Source organism: Tachypleus tridentatus, chromosome 1, assembly GCF_004210375.1.
Source record: "Tachypleus tridentatus isolate NWPU-2018 chromosome 1, ASM421037v1, whole genome shotgun sequence".
Taxonomy (NCBI): Eukaryota; Metazoa; Arthropoda; class Merostomata; order Xiphosura; family Limulidae; genus Tachypleus; species Tachypleus tridentatus.
The window spans coordinates 146860731-146878640 of record NC_134825.1 but is presented as its reverse complement, the minus strand read 5'-3'; the positions used below and the strand labels follow the sequence as shown (position 1 = coordinate 146878640).

The 17910-nt window shown below is 32.1% G+C and overlaps 1 protein-coding gene across 4 annotated transcripts in view; it reads right to left on the bottom strand.

The window, feature by feature from the left end:
* LOC143226313 (dynamin-1-like) overlaps positions 1-17910 on the bottom strand; it is a 48440-nt gene that overhangs the window by 13187 nt on the left and 17343 nt on the right. For all 4 annotated transcript variants that reach the window (XM_076457133.1, XM_076457123.1, XM_076457114.1 and 1 more), the window contains 9 exons: positions 13965-14063; positions 13094-13202; positions 9580-9777; positions 8700-8835; positions 6786-6844; positions 4725-4863; positions 3006-3086; positions 1705-1778; positions 378-450 (listed from right to left, as the gene is read on the bottom strand). In XM_076457133.1, coding sequence (XP_076313248.1) covers positions 378-450; positions 1705-1778; positions 3006-3086; positions 4725-4863; positions 6786-6844; positions 8700-8835; positions 9580-9777; positions 13094-13202; positions 13965-14063 — 968 coding nt within the window. The remainder of the gene's footprint in view (positions 1-377; positions 451-1704; positions 1779-3005; positions 3087-4724; positions 4864-6785; positions 6845-8699; positions 8836-9579; positions 9778-13093; positions 13203-13964; positions 14064-17910) is intronic.

The window sequence follows — 17910 nt, the reverse complement described above, 5'->3', positions numbered from 1 at the left end:
GCTGGATATCTATACTGAACATTGATCGATATAACAAAGTAGGAACACCATAGTAATGTTTTTTTATGTTAATAGGATTCACTCAGTTAGGAAAACTAATGACAACAAACCGTATACTTAATATCAGCTCTGTCTTCTAACAGGAAAGAAATTTTATATCGTGTTATTTTAAAATGTTTACCACTTTCCTACCAATTATTTGGGTTTTAAAGACAGACTCTACAATATTTTTAAAACAATATAGATTACAGCTGTTTTATGTGTTTACGTATGTAGATCTAGTTGCTATAAAAGACAGTTGAAAATCTTTTCTTTTATCCTTTTCATAAGATATAAATGATCACGATTTTTTTTTTTTGTTAAGTCTTAATACATACCTTCATTTGTGGTTCAGGTATTTCTTCAACTGAATTCAGAGTAGTTTCTTTACTCCTTAGCTTGCTTCTGGGCCTATAAGTTTGTATATATATGTTTGTGGGTAGAAAAATCCAGGAAATTGTCGCAAAAACACACTTGATCTATTCTATGTCATAAGAATAGATAATAAAAATTATAAACCCTTATCCTAAGAATACTGTTTTAAGGAGAGCATTTTGTTTGATTTAAAATTAAAAATGAAAGGATATACTTGGTAATCATTCTACTCTCTTATCAACCTGTCAAATGACTCAAAAAAAAGAAAGATTTGTCTGTGCTTCATAATCTACTAGGAAAACTGACAAAAACTCTGAGTAGAGAAACAATTAAGTTACACTAGGCTATTTGTTGTGTTGAGGATAAGTAGTTAAGTAAACCATTTTTGGAATTCATGTCTTCATTCAACAACAAATGCACTCAAAATCATATTTTTACTTGTACACATATATCCATTACTACAACAGTCAGAAGACTCATTTGCGGTCCAAACATTTTTATCAAAATATATATTATCTTGATAAACGTAAATATTTGTCTTATAATAAAAAATCAGGATCTTACTTTATTTCACCCTTTAAGGGTACTAACTAACCTCAGCAACATCATAACGTGATGGAACTTTATATGGCAGCGCTTTTCATCATGAAGTCATAGGTCAGAAAGACATAGACATTTGACCGGCTTAACTTACTTATCCAGTAACTGACAAACAAAGCAACAATAACAAATGTGACGGAACTCTTTTATATACTTACATATTCTATAAACATTGAGGTTAAAAACTGGCTTTAAAATACAATAAATAAGCAATTGTTAGAGAAACCAACATCCCTATGATATCTGAACCTATCAATGAAGATCCGTGTAGAATATGTTAACTAAAGACGTATTAACGGTGCCAGGATTGTTAAGAAATTCCACATATTTTAGCGGTACTACCTCGTTCGTTCTCTGCTGAGACAGCAGTAAGTATATGGATTTACAATGTTAAAATAAGGGGCTTGATTTTCCTCGGTGGACACAGCAGACAGCCCGATATGGCTTTGCTATAAGAAAACGCACGCACTATCTCTCCGTCATCAAGAGAGCCCTGAAACTTGTAGTGGTTTCTAACGAGCATGGTGTCATTTTTAAAAATAAGTTTATGTGCACTTTTAACATTGAAGAGTTCTCAGTATATTTAATTTATGCACAGGCGCCGTCTTAAATTCTTATGTACTTTCAGTACGTATCTTAATACATCCAGACTTTAAATTAAGTATTTAGAATAATAAAACCAATAATTACCTGTCTCTATCAAAATCTGGATGTCTGACGTTATGAAAAGCCATTTCTGCATTTATATGCCTGATACACTGATTCTAAAGCAGAAAAATTGTTGATTAATTTGATGAAATGTAATCATATGTCATTAAACTAAAAAAAAAAACTGAAATAGATAATAGCAAACAGATAATTTATTTTGTTTACCGACTTATAATGTTACAATAAATCATAAAAACTTATGTAATATATTATACATGATCATGTAAGTATAAGACAGCTTATACAACTTAAACGTCGAAAACTTAGAAATAAACAAAGTGTAAGAAGACAGTCTGTAAAAAAGTACTGACGAATATACAGTAAAGAGAGAGTAAACATATAATGAAAGAAATTAATAGGTTTAGGAGAACTCTTTGTTTTAGTCTGTTGTTCTGCAAAAAAAATCCATGTTTAATTACATTTCTGTACTTTTAGTGCTTCCACAAATCATGTTACGCAACTAATTATTTATTCAGGTATACATTAATATAGTACTCAGCCAAAAGTTTATGTTGGTATATGTAAATAATTAACTACCTTGGCGTTCTAAACTTGTTTCTCTTCAGCCCCATTTGAAAACTTACATTTGGGTTCTACTAGGGATGAATATTTAAACCACTGAGCAGGCATGATACTTAACGGATCACTTGAGATTATTAACAGGGTGAGAAATTAATATTATTGTCATGTGATGTTTGGGAAAAGATGTGAGACGAGGAAGTCAGAGAAGAGGAGGGTTGAAAGGCGGTGAAAGCTTCGATGTTGACAAGGTGGTTCGTGAAAGAACTCGGAGACCAAGACTGTGGTAAAGTTACAAGGTCCAGAGTTAAGAACTTGCAGTTTTAGAGGTTCTTTCCACAACAGTTTTACACCTCTAAAACTGTTAATATGTGTTCCACTGCAACAGTTTTATAAAGAAGGCGTGTATTATATCATCCCTTCACAATAGGAATTTCTTAGATGGGAAATGACTAAACAAATAATGTTCGTTTTCGTAGACTTTAAAACGAAAACTGCGTAGGAATGATTTTACGGTTTTGTCGAAAACTTAAGTAAAATTAAAAGTTATATAGAGTAACGTGATAACCAATATAATATACGTTGTAATAATATTAAAACCCAGAAACTTGCTATATGCACAATAAAATAAAATATCTGTAAACAGATAAATTTCACATGGTGATACTTCGGTGATAAGTGTGTATTTATTATTTTATAAACAACGAGTACAAATGAGGCTAACCAAACTTATACAGTGCTAACATTCACTTTCAGATAATTACCTTAGTTTCTTGTTCTTGTTCCTTTAGACGTGTGCTTACCCGGAACACAACCTCGTTTCTCAGACGTGGATAGCGTTGTAGCTAGAAAAAAAATGGGAGAATACAATTTATAATAAAAACAATTATTCTACAAAAAAAGAATTATTTGAATACAGTTGCTATTGGTATACAGACAAAAGTTAGGTATATCTGTGTGATATATAGCGTGAAAGTTAGCTTTCATTTTTAATACTTGAGTTTGACTCATATTTTTCGTACATCTCTTTTAATTTACACCTCCTTCTCCAGATAATGGGATTGTTATTTATAAATATAAATAAATACGTAGAAATAATTTTAAAATATTTACAGAAGTGTGTATAGAACCAATTTATAAACTTAACCATTTGTTTTATAGTTTGGAGAATGTTATATGTGGCTGTTCTATAAGTGAAGCATGGCTATGAGTGGTCTGTTCTAATGATTAGTTTTAATACCATCATAACAATTTATAATTCTTTAAAATGTATCATAGAATAAAGACCACTGAGAGATTAAGGGTTGATTTCATTTCCAAAAATTTAAAGCTTTTGCAAATGTAACATACAGAAAATAGTTTACTTGCGTATGTTTGTTTTTTTTTAAATTTTGCGCAAAGTTACACGAGGGCTATCTGCGCTAGCCGTCCCTAATTTAGCAGTGCAAGACTAGAGGAAGTGTGTGTTTTCTTATAGCAAAGCCACATCGGGTTATCTGCTGAGTCCACCGAGGAGAATCTCACCCCTGATTTTAACGTTGTAAATTCGTAGACTTACCGGTGTACTAGTGGGGTCAAAACTAGAGGGAAAGCAGTTATTCATCACCATCCACAGCCAATTCGTGGACTACTCTTTTACCCACGAGTAGTGGGATTAACCGTAACATCATAACGCCCCAGAGGCTGAAGGGGAGAGTTGTTTGGTGTGGCGGGGATTCAGACCCGCGAACCTAAGATTACGACTCAAGCGCCTTTGTAAAAACTGATTATAACACTCGTTAAATATGTGTAATCAACTTTGATTACCTTGAAATGGCTAAGTAGTGATAATTGTAATGCAAAACTATAAAGTACAACTAACTATTTAACTTAGCCTAGAAATAAGACTGATTATCGAGATAAGTACCTCCAGGAACAAAATACAAATAACGATATCTTCCTACGAAGGTATAGAAAAACAAAAGTTTCCATTAAAAACAACATTGCTTTAATTGTTTTATTCTTGCTTTTGTGTGGACTAAGTTGATATTAACATATCAGAAACCACTTGTATAAGCAAAATAGTGAATGTAATTTACATATTTTAATAAATATGCAATCATGTACACTAAAATGACTTGATCTTTCCTAACTTTTATTGTCAACTCTTATTCGTTTCATACGAAAGTAACAACGAAAATTAAGTCTCTTAATATTATTGATTTCCAACAGTAGCAATTTGGTGCAAATAGAATCACAAAATCACACAGTAAGTCTTAGTTGACATTCAAAATAAAACGTTTTTGTCGTTTAAATACTTTATGTATCCAGTTATAATAATAGAACGTTAACGACCTTAAAAGGATCGAAAAAGACAAAACACAAACACACATTGTGCGGACATTTGACAACTCAATATAGGGACAAATTATTTGCTTAAAGTTGTTGGTAGTTTGTTATCACCGATAGAATAAATGTTTAAAGAAAATGGTATTCGTACTTACCATTTGTGCGCTTTTCTCTACCACATCTGTTACGATGCAGGTAATCAATTCCACTGCTGTGACTATTGGTCCTTTGTAATTTTCGATAAGCTTGTTGCACACTGTATCAAATGCCAGACCCGGCGTAAAAAGACCGGTTCTATAGAAACAAAAATCTAATCTTCATTCAAATATTTCTTAACTTAAGTCGAGAATTTTTTTAATATTTTCGAGAGAATAAATCTAAACTTGAGCACCAAATTAATTGAGTCTCTATCATATATAATTATGAATTTAAATCATATTAATAAATTTATATGACGTGAAGGATTGGTTAATTTCCCTGTTTCTAGATTGCTTTTTTTATACATTTAGTTTTCTTCATTTTCTAAAATAAACTGTTGGAATTATGTTATTTTGTCTGTGTTATAGAAACAAAAACTTTGCATCAAAATCATATGTTATGGTTGTAAGAATTATAATTCTTACCAACGCCCCCCAGTGGCTCAGCGGTATGTCTGAGGACTTACAACTCTAAATATTGGGTTTCGATACCTGTGGGGGAGCAGAGGACAGATAACCCATTGTGTAGCTTGGTGCTTAATTAAAAAAACAACAACAATTCTTACCAACATCAGTGCATTGTGTTTTTGTTGAATTATTGCCAAAAAATCTATTTTATAGCTATCTGGAAAGAAGACAACTTAATCAGCACCTCTTTCTACAAAGGTTTCTACTACCCTTGACCGCTGAACATAGAAATTGATTATCACTTGATCACGCTCTAGCAGCATGTTTAACGACTGATTTCAATCTACTTAATAATTAGGTCACACCAAACACTTGTGAAACTATTGAAAATGTTGCATGGATTTTTATTTTAAGTTACCTTAGTGAAATATTCTTTTAGAAATATTGCCTGAAATTGTGAGTTGAGAAGAATTCAGTAATATTTTATTCAAAATGTTGCGTAGATTTGTATTTTGGGTTGAATTCGTGAAGAGTCTATTCAGAATGTTGTAGATATTTTTTTAATTGAATTCTTAAAGAATTTATATACTTATCACGTTCCAAGACATTTGAAAACTTTGGAGACCTCTCTATATCATTAGTTTCGTTGTATTTTAATCTTCAGTTGTTTATTAATAGCTCTATTGCACAACAACAATAAATTTGAGACTCCAGTTTGACTTTAGTGATAATCAAATACAATACAAGTTTTAATTAATTTTAGGTGCTAAATATTTAGTTCCAGTTATAATAGAGAGAAAAGCATATTGTTAGAATATCTTCACAATTTCTACTTCAAAGTTTTCAACATAGTCATCAGAAAAATTCACAACTAAAATAACAAGAGAATTATTAACAACTTGGCCCCAGTGGCTTAGCGGTATGTCTGCGGACTTACAACGCTAAACACCGGGTCTCGATACCTGTGGTGGGCAGAGCACAGATAGCCCATTCTGTAGCTTTGTGCTTAATTCAAAACAACAATTAACAACTTGCTATAGTTTATGTTTTTTCAAACTTGACAAAAACAATTCAGATATTTACCATAATGCTGTTTTTACAAAGTTTGTTTTGTTTGTTTTTTAATTTCGCGCAAAGCTACACGAGAGCTATCTGCGCTAACCGTCCCTAATTTAGCAGTGTAAGACTAGAGTGAAGGCAGCTCTTTTACTAACGAATAGTGGGACTTACCGTCACATTATAACGCCCCCACGGCTGAAAGGAGGAGCATGTTTGGTGCGACGGGGATTCTAACTCGCGACCCTCAGATTACGAGTCGAACGCCTTAACCCACCTGGCCATACCGGGCCGGCAATCCTAACGGAACGAAAAATTAGCCCCGCATTCGGAATACTAACCACTGAGGATCATTAGTTACGATTTTAAAGAAGATAATTTTAGAGGGAAAATATGATAACTTATAAATCTATTTATCGTTTTATGGCATTAAAATTTTAGTTTACGTGCATTATAGATCTTTAGAAAACTTTGTATAAATAAAATTATAGAAACATCGTTCTCAAAGAAATAAGTGAAATGAAATGATGTCGCAAGCTAACAAATGTCACATACCTGTATCCATGGATATTGACTATAGCATGGGCTAGCTCATTATCAGATGGGACTAAGTCCTAAGGAGAAAAAATCATAGTTATATTTCAGTACACGATACTGTGTCATATGGGGATTGGTCACTATATAAACAATTTACTGGCTATTATTTTTCTGAATTAATTATTTAAAGATATTTTACACTGTTTGATACAAAGGAAGATGTTATTTGGTACAATGCCAGTCTTCAACAGACATACGACAAATATTCTATTAACATATTTGGAATAATGCTCACTACTTTTAGAAAACATTTGTAGAATTATATTTGTGTTAATAAAACATATTTGTGACTGTAGAGAATTTACAAAAATATTTTAGTGTGTGTGTGGAATAACAACATAAAAGCAGAGGCTATACGTTTGAGATACTAACCCTTATTCGCCCATTTTCATATATTATCTTCATAATGCACGAGAATTAAATATATTTAAGTTACTTACAATAAATTCATTGCAGAAGAAAACAAATATTGACTTGAAATTGTTTGTTTGTTTTTGAATTTTGCACAAAACTACTCGAGGGCAATCTGCGCTAGCCATCCCTAATTTAGCAGCGTAAGACTAGAGGAAAGACAGCTAGTCATCAACACCCACCGCCAACTCTTGGGCTACTCTTTTACCAATGAATAGTGGGATTGACCGTACATTATGATGCCCCCACGGCTGAAAGGGCGAGCATGTTGGTGCGACCTGGATTTGCAAATAACTTGCTCAGAAGTTTCTGCTTTGAATGTACATGTTTGTGTCACAGCAAATCCACATCAGGCTGTCTGCTGTATCCACCTAGGAGAATCGAGCCCTTAATTTAAGTTTTCTAAATCAATAGACTTATCGCTGTCCTAAAGAAGGGCCTCTACGTTGAGCACTTACAAAATGAAAGTTAAAATATATATATATTTTTTTAAATACATAGCATAAGCATGTTTGTCATTACAGACTTTTTTTTTTAAATTTAAAGTCTGCATCTCATAAACAAAACTCAGTGAAACGAATCCGTTTTGCCAAATATATATACACACATATATTTTTTGCATCGCAAATAAATTATTATAAACTGTTGTTGCTGTGGTTGGCACAGAGCTTCACCTGAGTTATCTGAGTACTCTTAAATGCAGGGAATCGAGTCCTGGATTTCAGCATTAAAAGTCCGTAAACTAGCCACTGTCTCAGAGGAGGACTTGTTTGAAACTAAATGGCATTGCGAGATTTTGCGTTATTAAGGGGTTTAATATTTGTTTCTTTCAATATTCGTTCTTGCAGTTAATTAATATATAACTGACAATTTATTTTAAAATTAACATATTTCACAAAGTTAAAACGTTTTGGTTAACGTAGAAATATCATAACAGTAAAAATAACTGTTTTCTACGGTTATATTTTATTGTAATATTACAGTAAACAATCTTATTGTTTGTTATTTATGTTTACTTACATTTTATTGTTCTTTTTTTCAGTTTCAATGTGTAAAGTTTAGAAGACTAAAGTAATTTTTGTTCAAAAGATTTTGGTTATGTAAATCAGAAGTCACGTAAGGAAACATAACCAATGTAAAGTTGCAGAGGAACGATATGTATCATAAGTACATCTTGAAACTGTTTTGCATTATGCTTATGGAAGAACACATTATGAGAGCGGCGTTCTTTGGACACGGTAGCTTTATGACAGCCATTATAGATAGAAACTATGGTGCGTATTTATTTTTAAGAAGAAGAATGATGAAATAGTGCATGATTGAACTTGGCAGTATGAACTATAACAATACGTTGGTGATGCTCTTAAATCATTTTGAGATAACGCATTCAAAATTACGTATAATAAGTCAGTGAAGAACAGCATGATAGAAAGTGTAATTATGCAAATAGTTTTAGCTTACCATTGTAAGCAAGTCTGCTATTTCATTGTAGAAAGCGGAGTTAATACGGGCGCCTCCTTGCACATCATGAAGACCTATTTCGTCGGTTTGACCTATGATCCTTTTACGCAGGTCTTCAATAAACATGTTGATCAACCTGGAAGAGCAAACTACGTAGTTAGTCGGTGAAATTAAACTCACTTACTCTTTTCCTGGATAAATGTTAGTATATTAAATAAACACCTTCATACAAATCTTGTCTCATGGTTTTTGTTGATGAATCAATAAGTTTGTTTGTTTGTTTTGGAATTTCGCACAAAGCTACTCGAGGGCTATCTGTGCTAGCCGTCCCTAATTTAGCAGTGTAAGACAAGGGGGAAGGCAGTCAGTCATCACCACCCACCGCTAACTCTCGGGCTACTTGTTTACAAACGAATAGTGGGATTGACCGTCACATTATAACGCCCCCACGGCTGGGAGGGCGAGCATGTTTAGCGCGAATCGGGCGCGAACCCGCGACCCTCAGATTACGAAGCGCACGCCTTAACGCGCTAGGCCATGCCGGGCCCAAATCAGTAAGTAATCAACTTCTTAAACATTAAATATCTTTATGTTTATTATATATTTTTCTTCATAACAAACTAATACATAAATAAACTATTTGCTTCATTCTCAATATCTAAAAAGAAACTTTAATATTAGATGTACTTATACCAGAATAGCCTACCGCTTAACACATTTGTGGAGCAGCGTAAGAAAATAGATCAGATATACTTAATTTAAGTCGTGTTATTTATATATTAAGCCTTACGATTCATGAGAAATCGTAGTTGAATTTTGTATTTTATGCACAAATTTAATGTTGTTTTTAGTCACTAGTCTTTATAAAACTAAAACTTACTTTAGCATGTATTTTTCTTGACCACGCTTATCAGATTCTCCAAGAATACCATTTAGTTCAGTCAATTCTTTCTTTAAGTCCATTAGGTGTTTTTTAAGAGCTGCTCGAAGTCCCGGAAGTCTCTCCTGGATGTGAAACTTCAACTGTTTATTTAGTGTTATTTGAAGGTATTTTGTACCCATTCTGTCGGCCATATGTCTAAAACAAAATAAATTAAGTCACTAAGCAACTGTAAAATTCTGGTATATGTAATTAAGTATGTATGTAATCAAATTTAAAATGACATGTATTGAATCGAGTTCGTAAAAGCATCCTCGTTACACATAAAACTGTAATTGACAAAATATTGAAGTAAGACACGAGAAAAACAAGTAAGAAACATATTGAATATAAAACTATATGTAGGACTTTATATTTATTTTGAATATTCGAATGTCACTTAAAACACCCTATAGCTGTGAATTAAGAAAATACAATACAGTGAACTTTAAGTAACACCAAAGGCTTTTGGGACATTTACTACGTCAAATACCAATGTCATAAAGAAGAAATATTATTTTTGAACATAGTCACACCGAAGGGAATCGAACCTCGTATTTTGGCATTGTAAGTCCGTAAAGTTATCACTGTCTAACTAGGCGACAATTAGTAATAACTGTGCTCTTCTAGATGCTATACTGAATTTAGAGTTGTATACCTAATTCAAAATAAGTTATTTCTCTCTGCGAATCGTAGAATAACAAACAAATTATGAATAATTGAACTTTAGTTATCTTTATTACCTGGTGTTTATAAACTTGTCTTACATTATAGTCAATACATGAAAGTTTTAACAGATTCATATTCAGTGTTATTTTAAATTTAAAAACGCATGTACTTATATTAGATAATAAATTGTTTGAAATCCATACTATTTTACTACAAGTTCTATTAAAAATCAACTGAATATAATATAATATATAAATATACATTTCTGAAATCAGAGGTTGAAACAAAATTATAATAATTATTATTTTATTTAGTACTGATGAATTATTTTAAACATTTTTCTTCGTTGTCAGAGCTGTTGCTTTTATCGAATCAAGTGAATTGTGGTTTTAGGTTAAACTTAGTATTATTCCAATAAAGCGTTACACTTTATAAATTTTCTAACATAAAGTATTAATATATTTTAGGCGTTAGTGACTTTGTCTTTGTTTCTATTCTTAACGAGAGTCTATATTTTTAATATATCACGATTACGATCTGGTCTTTCTTAATCTATGGCAAACAGTTTGATTATTGAATGTTTTTGGAGGTTATAATTTCTGATAAAAATGCTTTGCATAGACTTAAATGGGTCGAGGTCGCCTGAAGACATAGCTGTATAACTATCGCTTGTAATGAAATGTAGAGAATATTCCAGTTAAGTTTGTTACCTTTTAATTAAATACTACAGCAAACCCAAGGCATTTTCGGAACTTATGATCTGTATGTATTATATGAAAACAATGAAATTGTTTCTTATTAAGTTACAAGAGATATAATAGTTAATTAAACAAAGCTGGCAAACCCACAGACATCTCCAGTTTGTTCCTGTACTTTATTTTTTTAAATACATAATTAATTATCGAACATGTATAAAGTTATCAAAACAGCTTCTGATGCAATGTCCATACTACTGTTGTGAATGAAATATTGTACCCAAATGATCTAAATATAAACACCAAAAGTTCTTAATTGAACTTTGTAAATTTTGTTTTTGTATCTATCTTCATGGTAAATAAGAGAAAATATCTTCAAATGTATCAGCTCAGTGAAAGTTATGATGAATTTACGTAATTTCCTAAAATATTTCATGTCATTGTATTACCTTTAATTTCCCAAAACAAATGAGTTATTTAATAAATATAATCCTCTATGGATTTTTTGTAAGCATGTTGATTGCTCTGAAAAGCAAAACATATCAGCTGAACAACTTACAAATTTTATATGATAATTTATTGAACAATAGAATATTTTTGAACGTTGAGATGGACTATTACATTGAAAGTTAAGATAATTTTCAATTAAACAGATATTTTTAGATCCGAAAGGAAAGAAACAGATCTACATCAGACTCAGAAAAGTTGAGATCTATGTTGTTTCACCTCTTACGGAATAATTTGTATATCGTAGTGTCATTTGTCTTTATGCTATTAATATTATATCATACATTTATTTAATCAATTTCTTCTTATTTTCCTTTCTTTAGCAAATTTAGTCTGATATAGCGTTTTATATTCTTATCCCAGTTCCTGTTTTTAACCCTAATTTTATCTCGAAATAAATGATATTCACAAGCATAATTATTTAAAATCATTATATTCAATGAATTTTCTTTTGCCCTTTCCACCGGTGGATACAGCGTTCAATTCTTTACGTATAATCACAGTTTAAGGAAATAAATATGTATATTATGAAGTTTAAAAAAAAACAAATAAAATATAATATAACATTTTAAGAGTCTGTGTGCAGATTACTGTAATACAAAAGATCCTGATATTTTTAGATTTAATTATTCATACTTGTGTGTGCTTATATATATAATTAGGATAAAGAACGAATAGAGACAGAATAAAACCTAAATTATTGTGTTTGTTTCTTTGGCGGTAAAAGAAGCTTACCAGTGACAGAGGATCCAAAGCCAACTTTAACAAATGCAAATGGAACTAAGACATCTTCATACGCATTCTGTCAAGCAATGCCTGCACATTACGTTGTCAATAGTACTTTTGTGAAGGTATACTAAATATTAATGATTTAGTAACTAAATAAGTAACTAGTTTTGTGAAGGAAAAAGTCTAGGTTTATAAATTCTGAGCTAAGAAAACAAAGCAAACAAATTAGGAAATAAAACTTCACTTCCCTCTACCAAACCTGATAAAGGCAGTTTTCAATTCTTGCAGTCCTGAGAACTTTGATGGTATTGTAGACAAATAATTATTTTTATGTTTCATCTTAAGCAGGAACTTGTTTGTTTTTGGAAATTGATAAAAGAATATAACAATTTAAAATTATTTTCCTAACATTTGTCTTAAATCTCCCGAATATGTTTTAATTTTACTTAGACGTTTTCCTCTCAGTATATTGAGTTTATCTTATTTTAACAAGTGCGTTGATAAAAATATATCAAATTAGGCTTACAAGTTTCAATGCTTCCATATTTTTATTTTTTCTAAGTTCAAACTGTTTTTCTCCGGTTTTAATATACTTAGTGAAGAATATTACATTAGCGTGGTTTTAGAGGCAAAACTAAGAATCGCCTAATATTGAGCAGTCTAGTTACTCAAACCTTATGTTACTTTTCGCTGGTATATTTAAATTTTTAATCCACAACTAACAACATAAACCAGAGGATATGCTCACTTTATTTGTTTTATCGCATTTTTTTTATCAAGCTGCATCATTAACCTCTGTTAGACAGTTATAAAAATTAAAGACACATCGCTTGAAACATCACAATCAAACATTAAAGTATTAAAAAGTAACATACTTATAACTTCTATGGTTCATAAAAAAGTCTCGTTCTCTCTTTACAGCTTCTTCGATTCTTTTTTTTTCATCGATATCCTTCTGACTTCGATTTATAATACCAATATAACCTAAAGAAACCGATTTTTTTAAGTTCTTATTAAAACATGAATCTAGTTACTAGAAACGTTAAAAATGACTCTCGCTAATAATAAAAAATCTCAAATTTTTAGTTATCTAGTTTATATCCTCACGAAATATCTCATAAAATGCATCTTTAATATACTATCATTTATATTGACATAAATTTGTGGCTTGAAAATAAACTTGTTTTAAAAAAACTGAAATACGAAAGACACATGGCAATGAATTAGGATAAGAGAACAGTAATAAATAACTATTTTTGGTGGTATTTGCTTTACAAATGTATATTATTTGTTGACATAGATGTGTTTGAATGCAGCTACGTCATCGAACCCGACGCTATCAGAGACAAAAGGCAAAAATATATATAACAATATAACATTTGGACAAAGACAAACTAGCGAACAAATCGAGTTGCAAAAATTAAAAATGTGACTCAAATAGTCAATTAGATGAAAATATATATATACACAGTACTATTATCAAAGAATAAGAAAATTTAATTAACAGGTGGAGAAACAACAATAAAATACACAATAATAAATAGACAGGAAACTTGCAACATTACATGCACAATGATAAATATATACACAATATATATTTATCATTTTACATGTGATGTTGCAAAAACAGTTAGGTAGACGTTACAAGATATATGAAGATGAGTAGACAAATAACAAAGGAAATACATATGGATAGAGTAAAACAGGCAAACAGATTGAAAAACTTTTGGAAACAAAACAACATACCTCTTTGAAGAAGAAAAACTTTGTTTTCTAAAATATCCCGAGCATCAGTTCCCTGATCCATCAAGTCCAACTTTGTTAGGACACCAATTGTTCTTTTGCCTAAGTCAAGGAATAATTTCGTTTAAAGATATACAGTTCTTTAGCTTGAATCAATAAGGATTCATGTTTAAAATATAACTATAGTGCAACGTTAGAAAATTTTAACACTGGTTCAAGTGAATCTCTGAAGCTTCACATGGAGAGAAAGGATATTTTAGACTTACAATGATGCAGAAGTGTCGTGCAAAAGCAGAGTTCGTAAGATATAGCCTTATATATATGAACTTATAAGTCACATAACTTTCAGAGGCCTTCCAAATCTCAAAAGACTTCGGAATAAACCCAGAGTTTCTCAGCATCGTAGTTCGGCCAGAGTAAGTCTCGCAATCACACTGGTCATCCTTCGTGGCTCTTGGCAATCTAAGGACTTATAACGCTAAAATTTGGGTTTCGATACCCATGGTGGAAAGAGTATAAAATTTTGTTTATTTGGAATGAAGCACACATTTACACAATGAGTTACCTGTATTCTTTTCACCACGGCTATCGAAACCCGGTTTCTAGCAAAGTGATTCCGCAGACATACCGCTCTGACACTGAGAGGGGGAGTACAGACAATCTGTTTTGTATGTTTTCGCTTAACAACAAACAATGAAATCATTACACCGAAGTCAAAGAATTACTTAGAACGAGATATATTTTGCCAAAAAACATGTCTATAAATATATATTATTTCGTCAATAGTACTGACCTCTCCTATTTATTTCTGTTTAATAAAGCAAAGTTGATAGAGATTATTCGGTTTATTATATTTAATCATACAACTAGAATTATTTAACATCTATAGATGGCGCATTAGCGGAAAGACTGTTTCTTCCTGCTTTTTTTTTTGCATTCTATACGAACCAAATGTTTGCTACATGATTACGTGAATATGTTATGTCGTGTATATACACATCACATGATTGCACGTATACTACATTTTTATTCAGTGATCACAGTTGAGACCTGATGACAGTATGATAAGTAAACAAATTTAAAGAACTTTTACTAAAGTTCAAACACAACTGGTGATTAAATTAACGGAAGTAACACATGGATCACCAGCATAGCACAGTGCAGCATTTCTTTAAAGAAAGGTTTGAAACATTTTGTTGCCACGTTAGATAGTTTTGTGTGGTGATGTTTTCTGATTAATTCTGGAAAAGACGTTTCGGACGAAGAGCTGATTTTTTTATTTCACAGATATTTGTGAACTTTAAGAATAGTACCATGTTTTCTGGCCCGGCAGGGCCAAGTGGGTTAAGGTGTTCGACTCGTAACCTGAGGGTCGCGGGTTCGATCCCTGTCGCACCAAACATGCTTGCCCTTTCAGCCGTGGAGACGTTATAATATGATAGTCAATTGCACTTTTCGTTAGTAAAAGAGTAGTCCAAGAATTGGTGGTGGGTGGTAATGACTAGCTGCCTTTTCTTTGGTCTTACACTGCTAAATTAGGGACAGCTATCGCAGATTGTCTTCGTGTAGCTTTGCGCGAAATTCAAAAACAAACAAACCATGTTTTCTGTGTGATAAAGAGCTGGCAGTTGAGAAGTGTGAAATAGGTTAGTGTGTGTGTGCATGATCTCTCCTTTATTGTTCAATGTTGTTTGTTACAGCTAGAGTAAATACTCGAGTTTCTTGGCGATGTATTGAATAGTCTTTCTAGGTTTAATTTCAGTTATTTTGAGAAGTTTGCTGTTACTAATAATGTTTTTACTACTTTATTTGGAAAGATATCTATAAAGCCTCTCCATACATTTATTTGTATCATTATGTTGTGTTTTTACACGATATTTAACTTGTAAATTTACACAGTATTTCATCAACTGTAACTGTTTTGTAAATGAAAATCTTAATAGTCACAGGCATTAACTTATTACTATGATTTGTAGGTTTGATCTTCACATTATAATTCGGTATTCGGTTTTGCAATGTTATTTTTAATAGTTCAGTATCGTAACACCTCATAAGTTTCCACTCAAGTGTTGTATCAGTGTGTTAGTGTGTTGCCTTGCATTTGGTTTAATTCCATGTTTGTGGTTGTTGCTTCTTTGTATTTATTATTTTATAAGAGTTGTTGCTGTGGTAGGTTTTAACACACGTGAAGCTGTGTTATGTTATTAAAAGTAACTGTCCGGTGAGTCATTTTTTTCCGTCTAGGTTTAATAGAATACCAACTATTGTTGCCAAAATCCCTTTAAAACACGTTTTGGTGGCATTTTTTTATTACAAACGGGTACCTCTAGTAAATAAGGTATATGAAGAGTAAGGCTTTATACTGGGAAAAAGAATATTTCGCTGGAATTGACCAGTTTAGTTCAGGTTGAGGTCAAATATGTGTTTCTGTGTGTCTTCGTATAACAAAGCCACATCAGGTTATCTGCTGTGTCTCCAAAGGGGAATCGAGCCCCTGATTTAAGCGTTGTAAGTTCGAATACTTATCACTGTCCCAGCGAGGGACAAGGTCAAATGAGATTAAAATGAATACATATTATTTTTAAGATAATTCCACCCATTTAACGAACATTTTCAAAAATCACAAATATCCAGTTAACGACAGAGTTAAGTTGTTTAGTTCAGGTTTTATTACCATGTAAAAAAAAAAAAAAACACAGGAGGCTGCAAACATAAAAAAAGCTACTTTTATCAATGAGTTTTGGAAAAGTGGTTGACCCAAAGTCAGTATCAGAACTTCAACAAATTTCTCCTTCCTTTTTGTCTATTTTAAAAGAAAAATAGTTTCTTATGTAAACAAAACATGTCCAGATAAATTAAAATTCAACAAAACGAATCCTTACACTTATTACTACAATGGTAAAGGCCCGGCATGGCCAAATGGTGAAGGCGTTTGACTCATAATCTGAGGTTTGCGGGTTCGAATTTCGGTCCCACCAAACATGCTCGCCCTTTCACCGGAGGCGTCTTAAAGTGACAGTCAATCCCATCATTCGTTGATAAAAGAGTAGCTCAAGAGTTGGTTGTGGGTAGAAATGATTAGCTGCCTTTCCTCTAGTATTACACTGCTAAATTAGGGCTGGCTAGCGCAGATAACCCTCGTGTATCTTTATGCAAAATTCCAAAAAGAAAGGAAGAAACAAACCAAGAGTAACATCATAGAGTGCAGCACGTACTCATTCACAATAAAAACAACATTTTTACGCTTTTCATACCAGTTCATCTTTGGGTAGGTCCAGAAAATTGAAATATAGTTTTAAAAAGAATACTTTAGAAAAAAACAACTGTCATGGAGTATACTACAAGATTTATACAACAGTCATGGAGTATACTACAAGATTTATACAACAGTCATGGAGTATACTACAAGATTTATACAACAGTCATGGAGTATACTACAAGATTTATATTATATTGTTAATGAAATGTGTTTTTACTATATGATTTAAAGTTATTCTATGCTTGTGGAACAGTTCCTTATTGGTCAGGTCAGAAAAGCTGGATTATAAAGTTATCCGAATCGCAGACACATGATCAGGTGCAAACATTACCAAGTGTATAGCATTTGTAGATGATTTGTATTAGGAATTAGACACCAGCTTTACACACGCGTTTGTAACAGATGAGAAATAAATTCAAACAATTTCCAGCCATTGAGCCCTTTCTCAAATCCTTCAGCTGCAGTTAGTACACCGATTTCTTTTGGAAAAAAATTCGATCATACTAAATACGATTGTAAAGCAACTGTGGTTTGGTTAGCATTCCAAAGACTTTTCCGCCTTCGCAACATAATATTTTTGGCTTCATCAACAACTTTCACAATATCTGCACCAATATATAACTGACAGATAAACTCTTTTGTCTCATTGAGCCATCGTACCTGACCCCCTCCAAGGAGATAAGAGTTTTC